Here is an 11,300-nt window from a genome sequence, read left to right on the forward strand (position 1 = left end):
ATTTAATAACTCATATCTTCGGTGTTCTGTTTATTAAGGTGGATTATCAGAGGCAGAAATGCTTCATTAACCCCTGAAGGAAGTAGTCAGGAACTGCAAACCAGAGAAATTCTACAGTTTTTTGGTGCTGCACTGCCCCCTGCTGGTCAGAAATACTACACAGAGGAATCTTTGAATACATTTATTTGACATGTAATAAAAGTTTAACATATAAACCACTAGCTTCTAAAACAGAGAGGATAAGGAGAAAGCCTTTGGAGCATCTTTTTCACACAAAAATCCCGTTTATGAGAAATATTTACATCACACAGAACAAGACGCTGCATGTTCTCAAAAGTTGAAGCAAAGAAAAACAGGAAGTTGAGCAGATGTGGACAGTGAGGTAGAACAGGACGGTGTGGACGTTTCTACCAGCGGCAGTGGTTGGTTTCTAATATTTACAGATAATGTTGAAGGGGTTGAAACTCAGTCAGTCTTCTTGTACGCCACCATGCTGTTCACCTTGTGGATGGAGGTGGTGAAGGAGCGAAGACGAACCTCCTCTGATTGGTCGATGATCTGAGGACCGGACTCCTCCCACTTCTCAGGGACCTCCAGGTCTTTGTCGGTGTAGACGAGAAGGTCGAACGCACCTGCAGAGGAAGGGACAAAGGGGTTGATAATCAGGCTAAGAAGAGTATTCTGGGGAAAGATGAGGAAAATGATAGGTTACTCACATGGCGTCTCGAGCAGCGGCAGGAAGGTGACAGTGGCGGTGATCTGTCTGATAACGGAGCGGATCTCATCCTGAATCGTCTTTATGGACTTCTCTCTGGGAGCACTGGGGAGAGCAGGACAACAATGTGAAGGTAGTTCTTGTATTTTTACATCTCAAAGGTGTGGATAAGTGGTAAACAAGGAAAACAATAAATGCATAAACCGGCAGGGAAGAAAAACACAAGATGATTAGCTTCAAAAATGGAATCTGAACCAAAATTGTTGGGAACAAGTAACCAGTACCCCTATTGGGGGTACTTGGGAATGACACATAGAAACGAAGTCCCTCAAATCTTAGGGTTCTTAGGTACAGCCCAACTGCTGGTCAAGCCTATATTATTGCTCTTACATGCTATTCATGATATTAACAACAAATCAGTGTTTCTGGCAGCTAAATGAACAGAAAGAAGCTTGAAAATGACACCCATGACTCCCTGAAATTGCAAAAAGCATAAAGTCTGTTTTATACTTCTGCATACATACTTCCATTGGTCTGCAATACTCCTCAATGCCTAAATACTAGTTGAAGGTGCATGTCAAGCTACTTGTGTAGGCCTCTGTTACCCCTTTTACACCAAGCCAGTTCCATGACTGGGCTTTGATAGAGCTTGAGCTTGCTCAGAGTTGGTTCAATTTAAGGAGCTGGCCCTGACAGCTACATTATGTAATCACAGTAAATATCCCTGTACGTCTCAGTTTTCCAGAAACATTTGCGTAAACTCCAGAATAACACAAATGACAGATCCTGTTGCTCTACAAATGTTGCTGTTGTTTTGAACTTTTCTCGGAGTCCAAACCACACCAATCCCACGGATTGTGATGCTGGTTGAGTTAAAGGCTCCTGTTGTTTGGCGAGGTGGCTGGTTTCGTAACCTCCTTGAAGCACTCGTGTTTTGTTTGTACGTCCCTTTTCTCCATAATTTTGCAGTCACCTCCAAAACCAAGCTCAGCTCTTTCAGGCCCCAGCCACAGACGTAAGCATGCAAGCCCTGGCATAAACGGGTTCATATCTCTGGCCCAGCAAGGAGTTGGTGCCACACTGGAACCAGTTCTTTTGGCCAAAAGCCAGTTCTTTGGCTGTGGAGAAAACCAAGAATTGGTGCTAGGTAAAGCACTAGCTCCAAACCAGCAGTGGAAACTGGTGGAATAATGGTGTGTGTAGGTTCAGGGCAAACCAAATGCTCCTGTGTAGATTTAGCACTGAATATAAGGGCTTATGACATGGCGGCCATTTTTCTGAACTAGCAGCGCTCATTTTTAAAACAAAACCAGTGCAGTCCAGTGTTTTCAGCGCTCAGCATCCTGAGTGCAAAAATGCTCTCAATGACAGCTGTTTTCTGTAGCAGAGCTCTCACCTGAAAATAGTTCAACTTTTGCAACAGCACCATGCTCAGTGTCAATATCAAGAAGGACTGGAACCCACAAAATCAGTTTGTCAACAGCAATGGCAGAGAAACTAATCTGACTCATCTTTTAAGGGGTATCATTTTCAGCTGCTAATGTCAGGACAGGATTCCTTTACATTGTTTTCATGTTTTTGGGTGATATATACTGCGAGCACATGGAGCTATTTAAGAACAAATTTACAGGTAAGACTGGTGAGAAGTGGTCTGAAACCGAGGTTGTGGGTGCTTCCAGTACACAAAATTGTGGCTGTAGAAACAGGCCCTACATTTTATACATCTTCCAGACTTAAGTATAAATCATAAAATAATAGCTAATAGCTCTAAAAAACAGAATAACACTGGTTCAATCTGTGTTTTGAATGCTATATGAAGGGCCGTGATTGGACTACAACCACCCAGTGTTTTCTAAAATAATACAAGTACACCATAGATGTTGTCCTTATTCACCAATACGACCTTCATTTCATACTCAAGTTACTTTTACAAAAATGCAGTTTAATAAAAGGAAACATAGAATGAAAACATCAGCTGACCTGCTCTCCTTGGCCGACTTATCACACTCGATGTCAAACTGCCATCTCTCCAGCACCTCGTTGGTCTCCAGACATGTGATCACCAAAACCAGCTTCTGCACGGTGCACTCGAACAGCCACTCTGCAAAACACATACAGTGGAAATAAAGACAGAAATTCCAACATAGTTGAAAAAAAACACAGATAGCAGTTATTTTATTATGCAAACAAAGCTTTCTTTGAAATGCCATGGTAGAAACATTCACAGGCTAGGATTGCCCTCGGCAAAAGCTTCACTACAAAACTGCTTTTCTTCTTCTGTTTTCTGTTTTTTTTTTTGCAAAATCCTGTTAAATGCTAACAAGTATCAGTCCCAGCCTAAGCTTCAACGCTTTCCCCTCCAACCACTTCCCCTAAAATTTCCCCTTTCATTTACATGCACACATCACTTGATCACATGGTTAATTTGCTAGTAAGACACAGCGGAGCATAAAGGACAAGCTTATAGCTCAGTGAGCCAGAACATCAGCACGTGTGCAGACTGACGTCAGATATGGTGGGGCGCCATCAGAATCTCACTTGTGGTTCGAACTTAATGTAAAAACAAAAGCAGGAGAACCTGCCTACCACCTCCTTTGTTAGTACTAACTTTTAGTAGTATGAAAACGCTATAAGTAGGCTTTAAATAATGGACCTTCAGGCTTCAACATGCATTGCACAGGGTAGTTTTAATTAGGCTGTTCTTAAAGACACATGTATTTGTTTGATTTGGGTTAAAGTTTCAGGTCAAAGGGGTCAGCATAAGTCAGTTCAGTCTGATATGGATCACAGAATCAAGGTTTTATGTGGTGATTTTCCAAGCAGAAACTAAATAAATAGAGCACTCTAAATATAAAGAAGAAACTACAGAGTCTACCTTTGAGTTGAGACACCACGTTGGTCAGGTAGTTCTTCAGTTTGGGGTCTGTGGTCAGTTGAAGGCTCATATCATAATGTGTAACTCTGGTGAATGTCTCTGGAGGATAGATGCCCCTCTGGTACAGGATGCTGTTGATGCCGAATGCTGCAGTGGGAAAATAAAACAATGCTAAAATATCTAAATGTGATGTGAAATTGAAATAAAAGATGAAATGCAATAGTAAATACTAATAATAAAGGCAAAATTTAAAAAAGGTAGAATTAGAAAACAAAATATCTAATTAATAATAAAAAAGGCAACATAACTAAAATCATACCTGTTGCTTTAATTTGGAACATTGACATGAGTCTGTTAAAAGTTTTGGTTTATAGTTTGCCTCTATAACATACAGTAATGTCCTGTTCCTCGCCGTTTTATCGTTGGGCGTACAGTAAGCTGAAGGTGATTTAGCGAACCTGGTCTGTGGAGTGACTAAATTGTAATGCGGCCATGTTTACCACAAAAACCGACACATCAGACGTCTAGAAATTTCTCCCTAGTGTGATCGTGATCTTCTGGTAAATTCAGCATTTATTCAACAAAGAATGTGAGGACTTAACGAGCAATTAATCATAAACTTATTTACAAAAGTGTCTGTGACTCATTTAAAAAGTTACCGTGCTCACTGACACCCCAGCCGCATGCGTATGCGGTTGTCGTAAATACAATACATATTAAAACATACAGGACCCCCAAAAATAGCGCATTTTCCAATGAAACCATATCGGGTGAGTTTTTCTGACAGAAAGATTAAAGAATATATTTACGACGCAGACGCATCCGGAAAGTCACTAGATAACACGGACACCCTTTACATCGTAGCACCTTTCTTCCTCCGCAGTGTAAACCGAGGTGGGCGGTGCTGGACACGCAGTTTTTGAGCCCCAAGTTTCAACAAAAGTCCGTTTGGATTCATGTAAACATGAAGACATGAGGGTAAGCACTCTTTCAGTTCTATTTTTGAACTTTTCTGTGGTTCAGATAGCTGTACATACATGGTGAAGCAGTGCTGCTCTGCCCTGTAGCACATTAGCTCCGCATGACTGCGTGTCGACAGAAAACTACAATGAGATGCTGAAAAACGACAAATATACATCAAATAAACTTACAGAAGAACTCAGCAACGATCTCGGCGCTTCCTTTCAGAGTAATTCCTTTCAATGTGCTCGTCATTTTCTTTAAATCTGGTTAAATCTTCAACAATGAACCTTTGTTTTTCTTTTTTCACCGTCTTCCTCAAATACCCGCCGTCCAGTTTGAATTTTGTCGACTCAACACTGTTGCGCATGCGCAGAAGATTTCGTCGCTGTTCTGATGACGTATACAACCACGCTTACACTCTTTGTACACTAGAGCGCAGTGTATTACAACTCAACTGTATGCTCTGATTATCTTCTTTTTATACACCTCCCGAGGTAAATTCAAGTCTAAATCCAAACAAAACTATTTTCTTTTTCAGTTAAGGTTGAATTTTTCAGATTTAGGCCAATAATAACAGCAGATATGGGACAATATTTGCAGCAGATAAAGGCCAATATTTACAGCTGACAAAGGCCAACAGTTACGAGATAGGACAATAGTTACAGCAAATATGATGTAATATTTACTGCAGCTGTTGCCCAATATTTGCAGTTAATATAGGCCAATAATTACAGCAGATATAGACTGATTTTTCATCTGATATGGGCTGATATTTACAGCCAATTTGGGCAGATATTCATATTAGATATAGGCCAATATTCAGCCATTATAGGCCAGTATTTAAAGCTGATATAGAACAATATTTATACATATAACAGCTATTATAACAGTAGCTTTAAAGTGAAATTAAGAGCCCTGTTTTGTTGGTATTCAGTTTTCACACCGGGTACAACGAGCTGTGATCAATAACAAGTACAAAAAGAAACATGATGTTCTGTGGAAAACCTGCAGGAAAAAGTTAGCCAAGACTTTCAACATGGATCTTGCAGCCAAAAAGGGTAGATTTTGTAATGAAAACTCTGCTTTTTGCTCTTAGAAAACCCCTCTGTTTGCTGCCAGCTGGAGGAAGTGATGACTGTTTAAACCCTCAGCAGTGAAGTCATCATACAAAACATATTTCACTGCCTGCTCTGCACATTGACGGGCGTTTACTTACCACAGGCATGTTACTATTCATCACTGAACGCTCAGACATCCCCATGATGTCTGACAAAAATGAAACCCCGTACCCCAGGCTGAGAAAGCAAAAGTCCTGAACAAGCAGTTGAATACAAACTTTTAAGTGTCTATTTCCTCCTTCATCTTTTTCACTTTAGCTTCTTTAACTCCCAAGGTTTCTAGGATATCAAAAAATGAAATGTTGTAAATCAACTGAAACCTTAGTACGTTTTAATACCAAAAAGCATTTCCATGGCTACAAAGCATACCAAATATCAGCAGCTCCTTTTATAAAGGTCCTGCAGACATACTGGCAAAGAGGAGGGTTTAAGATTTCAAAGAACTGAGGTTTTAATAGTTTGCTTCTTTCTTAAGAAGGTGTTTTCATCAGCTATCTATTTAGTCTCTGAAAATAACCAATGTTCACCTCAGATGCAGTTTCTCCCAAGAAAACACAGCACATTAAATCTCAAGGACAACTTGCAAGTTATGGAGCCCCAGCGTTAGCCTCAGGTGCTGACCCCCATTTTGCAAGAATTCTTAAATCACATGTAAATCACTGGGGAATTTATCATAAATAAGCATACGGCTAGTTAATATTTTTCCCTGATTATATTTACAACTTACTTCTGGTACATCTGGTAGACTCCCCAACACTGTTCTATATATCAGACAAAATGATTGTTAAAAAGTTGACATGTGATTCAAAGCTTCTGGCTATGTTCTGTTAGAGAAACGTTATAAATGAATGATGTTGGATTTTTGTTGATATTTGTTATGATGATATTTTTCAAATATATTTAAACCAATGCTGATACTATTGTTGATATTCAAATGTGGTTTGGATCTAAAACAGTCTTTAAAAACTTTAAAGAATAAGAATGAGCAATAAAATACTTCAGTGGCTGATTAACTGTTGGTCTGATTGTCAGGCCTAAAATTCCACAGATGTATTCATATATGCAGTCTATATTTACAGCCTATAAAGGCTGATATTTGCAGCCGGTATTGGTCGATCTAGTCCAATATTTAAAGCAGATATAGACCAATATTTACAACCAATATAAGCCCAGATTTACTACTCATGTAGGCCAAGATTTACAGCACATATAGATCAATAGGAACAGCCAATATGGACCAATATTTAAATTAGATATAGAAAAATATTCACAGCCAATTAAAGCTAATATGTACATCCAATATTTTAAGCCTTTACAGGCTAACATTTTCAGCTCATGTTTACGGCAGACATAGGCCAATGTGTACTACTTATATAGGCCAAGAATCATAGCCAATATAGGTCAATATCTACAGCCTATATGGGACAATATTTACTTTGACGTAGGCCAACATTTACAGCCATTATGGGCCAATATTTACATCTGACATAGGCTGATATTTACAGCCAATATTTATTGCTGATATAGTCTTGTATTTACAGCCAGTATGGGCCAATATTTACATCCAATATTTTAAACCCACATGGGTTAACATTTCAGCTGACATAGGCATATGTTTACAGAAGATATAGGCCAATGTGCATCGCTGATATAGGCAAATAATCATAGCCATTACAGGTCAATGTTTTCAGCCAATATTGGCCAGTATATTTACATCTGATATTGTCCAAAACTTTTACCTGATATAGGCAAACATATACTGCAGATATGAGCCAATAATTACTGCTGATATAAGCCAGAATTTTATGACAATATTGGCCAATATTTCCATCTGATTTGGGCCAATTTTGTAGCCAATATAAGCCAATATTTTACAGCGTATCTGGCTGAGTGAGACCAATTCCAGCCAGTGTGGGCCAATATTACAGTTCATATAGACTATTATTTTCTGCAAACTTAGCTTTTCTTTCCAGCTTATTTTTGACAATATTAACATTAGATGTAGGCCAAAGTTTTTAGCCAATAGAGGCCACTATTTCCATCCAATATGGACCAATGCTTTTAGCAGATTTAGGCCAATATTTGCAACCTACAGGTGTCCTCATTTCTGTTTTAAACACTGCAGTCCCCATCTACTAGATAAATACTAAACTCTTCCATAAAAGGAGTAAACATCTTCCCCAGACAAAAAGTCTGACACAGATATATAATAAAACTAAACTGATGCCTATGATGTGATGCCAGCTGGGTTTTATTTTTTCTTAAAAGGTTAAATTAGATCATGAAGCTTGATCTCATTATCCTGTGTACTTTAAGATACAATTTCACAGTTAATCCTTTGTGACTGCGTACACACTGTTCATCTGCTCTGAATTACACTCACTGAGTCTGTAATATTCAGCCAATAAATTCACAAACAGAGAGCCATGCTAAGTGTAATCCCTTAACTAGAGTTGGTTTCTGTGTGGTCATTTTAACTCCAGCCCAGCCTGCAGCTCTCAGAGCCAGTCGTTGCAACACCGCCTCCCTCCGGGTGTCACTTTAACGAGCCTCTGTGGGTCTATACTAACAGCTCTATGGTTTTTATTTTGAAGACCTCAGCACTGCAGCCATGTTTCATAACGGAGACTGTGGGTACTGGCATCAGGCCCGCTCAAAGACGGGTACATCTTTCTATCGCTGAGGGATGATTTATAGAATATAGAAAGACAGACCTTGAGTAAATAGTCACTTGCTGGGGTTTGGATCTTTTGGGAGAAGAGAGGAAAGAAGAAGACAGATCATCAGATAAACGTCTGACATAGATCCTAAAAACGTCTGATCAGTCCTCTGATATGATGGTGTCTGCTCTCTGACCACAGCTATGAGAATATAAATCTGAGTTTGTCATTATAATAAAAAACCCTTAATTGTTTTTAAATCATTTGGGCCACTTAAGAAGCGGTTTTTAGAGGAATCTGGACTGACTGTTCTTGTCTGCATTGTTACTAAACTGGTACAATATGTGAGGCAGCGCTGCAGCAGTTCATAAAATAATTCCTTGGTAGCATTTCAAGAAGATTTTACTAGATAAAGGAATATTCAGGCCTACTTTCTTGGCCCGGTGAGGCACTAGCATGGCCATGACTGAGTGAAGAAAACATGACAGTTGTATCATTTAATTTCTGATGTCCATGTATACAGTTTTGAAAGTTGGGGCGATGTGATAAATGTAAACTAAATTGAGGCAATGATCATCAAATCTGATAAACCCATATTTTATTCACAGAAGAACAGATCAGATGTTGAAACTGAAACATTTGACCTTTTCATTAAACTATGAACTCATTTAACTCATTTGATGGCAGTTGATGACCCCTTATAACAGCACTAATGCAACCCCATACCATCAAAGATGCAGACTTTAGAACTGTGCTAGGGTAACAAGCTGGATGGTCCCTCTCCTCTTTAGTCTGCAGGACAGGGCATCAGTGGTCTCCGAAAGAATTTCGATTTTGATTCATACAACCGCAAAACAGTTTTCCATGTTGCCTCAGTCCAATTTAAACAAGCTTTTGTCCAGAGAGGGCGGCTACGTTTCTGGATCCTGTTCACATATGGCTTCTTCTTTGCAAAATCCAGCTTAAACTGTCATTTGTGGATGGCAAGGCCAGCTGTGTTGGGAGGCAACAATTTCTGGAAGTGTTCTTGAGCCCATGCAGTGATTTCCAGTACAGAAATATGTCTATTTTTAATGCAGTGGCCCCCGAGGACCCCAAGATCTCCACCACCCAATACTTTGGCCTTATCCCTTGCTTACAGAGATTTCTCCAGATTCTCTGATTCTTTTGATGATATTATGGATGTAGATTGTGGGATAGTCAAAGTCTTCACTATTTAACATCAAGGAACATTTTTCTGCAGCGGCAGAGATTTTATGCACATTTTGCAAACATTCAAGTGTCATTTTTTTTAAAATGGTTTACGAAAATCCTCCTTTTTGTGTTTTATGTTTGTTTTCCAGGGGTGTGACGAGATCCAAATGACATCATATTTACATACAAGCAAAAATAGTTAGCTCATTCTATCTAAAACTGATGAAGCCTAGCGTAACTTCACGAAAGTCATACCTCAGCTGTGATCAGCTGGTAGCCAGCTCCTCCACCCCAGCCACCTCCTTTATAGCTTAAAGCTTGTTGCACCCCCATATTCAGATTCATGCTACCATGGATTAGTTGCTTTGAAAATAATTTCATCGATTTCATTGCACATGGTCTTATTTATGGAATTATTTATTGCTTGAATTTGTAAAAAAAATACTTAAGATTAACCCAAGATTAATCACATATTAAATCACAATAATTTGGAAATAATCGCAATTGGATTTTGCAAATCATTCAATGTTCCTTTTATACCCAGTCATGTTATTGACCTGTTGCTAACTAATCTTATTAGTTGTTTTTCATTAGTACCACTTACTTTTCCAGCCTTTTGTTGCCCTGTCCCAACTTTTTAGAGATGTTTTTGCTGGCGTCAGAATCAAAATGAGCTAATAGTTTTCATGAGATGGTGAAGTATTTCAAATTTGGATTTAACTGACCACAGAACAGTTTTCTATGATGCCAGTTTTGTCATTCCTGGATTCTGTTCACATATGGCCTCTTCTTTGATATGTTTCTTTCATCCCTTCTGTCTCTAAAATCTTCCAACCAGTGTTGCATTCTGCATCTTGCATCCACATCATGTTAATTCAAGGATCTCTTCACAGCAGAAGCCCCAAAACAACACAGTGGACATGTGGCAGCCACCATGCATTCACACAGTTAACAGCAAGTATATCGCCGGCCTAGTTTTGTTTAAATTCTCTACAACAACTGACAAACTGTTGAAATCTCTCTCCCTTCACACTACTTATAGTATTCTGGTTTTAATATCTGCAGCTTCTGTAGAAACTCTGACAGTATAAGTGTTAGCAGAGATGTCAGCAGCTTCTCACACATTTGCTTCATGTTCAAATTTGGCTCCATCCTCGCTCGATATCGTGCGAAACCCTCCTTCACTCCTCAGCCGCAGCCTGTGAAGGTGTGTCCGTAACATTTCTAATTACATATGTTCAGCCCAGAATATGAATCAGAGCTGTCCTAGCACAGTGTAATGAGCTGTTAGCCCCTCATTCCTCTCCTGTAGGTGCTGTAAGTTTTGTCCCACTTGGAGCTGAGTGGCTGCGGCGATGGGCGTGCTGCACTCAGCCGGCTGGACCCGTGCCTCGTGTTCTCTGGCGCTGAGTGTTCAACAGCTGGAGCTCTGCAGATGACATATCACATTCACACGCGAGCACACGCATTCCTGCATTCTTGTGAGCACAAACTGAATGCAGTTTGCTACTCTTTCTTTAAGAATATTCATCCTCTTCCAGTTCCAGTTTTTCAAAACAAATTCTTCTGCCACTTCAATTTAAACCTCTCTAGGAGATAGAAGAAGTACGCTCAGGGCTTTCAGCATGTGTATTTATGGTAAACATGTCAGCTTTATTGGTTTGAACTTATAAAAATCCTCTCCTGTGTTTGTCTCATAAAGACACAGTTCCTTCCTTTTACTGTTGGGTTTATACGATGACCCACGGCCCATTAGAAACTATCTAAACATGCAG

General features: G+C 39.4%; 1 protein-coding gene across 1 annotated transcript; it reads right to left on the reverse strand.

The window, feature by feature from the left end:
• Positions 1-166: 166 nt before the first annotated feature.
• mad2l1 (MAD2 mitotic arrest deficient-like 1 (yeast)) lies at positions 167-4,920 on the reverse strand. Its single transcript, XM_041779772.1, has 5 exons — positions 4,742-4,920; positions 3,591-3,737; positions 2,696-2,816; positions 717-820; positions 167-632 (listed from the first exon to the last, which is right to left on the reverse strand). Exons 1-5 carry the CDS (start codon positions 4,803-4,805, stop codon positions 466-468), a joined length of 603 nt encoding a protein of 200 aa, XP_041635706.1. The 5' UTR covers positions 4,806-4,920; the 3' UTR covers positions 167-465.
• Positions 4,921-11,300: the final 6,380 nt, after the last annotated feature.

This window comes from Cheilinus undulatus, linkage group 22, assembly GCF_018320785.1.
Source record: "Cheilinus undulatus linkage group 22, ASM1832078v1, whole genome shotgun sequence".
Lineage (NCBI taxonomy): Eukaryota > Metazoa > Chordata > Actinopteri > Labriformes > Labridae > Cheilinus > Cheilinus undulatus.

Bases quoted from the DNA above. Each gene is read 5' to 3' on its own strand.
- mad2l1 (XM_041779772.1), bottom strand. From the start codon at position 4,805: ATGACGAGCACATTGAAAGGAATTACTCTGAAAGGAAGCGCCGAGATC. The intron at 2,817-3,590 runs GTAGACTCTGTA...TGTGTTTTGCAG, and splicing joins CGTGGTGTCTCAACTCAAAG to AGTGGCTGTTCGAGTGCACC. The intron at 633-716 runs GTGAGTAACCTA...CTTCCTCTGCAG, and splicing joins GCCGCTGCTCGAGACGCCAT to GTGCGTTCGACCTTCTCGTC.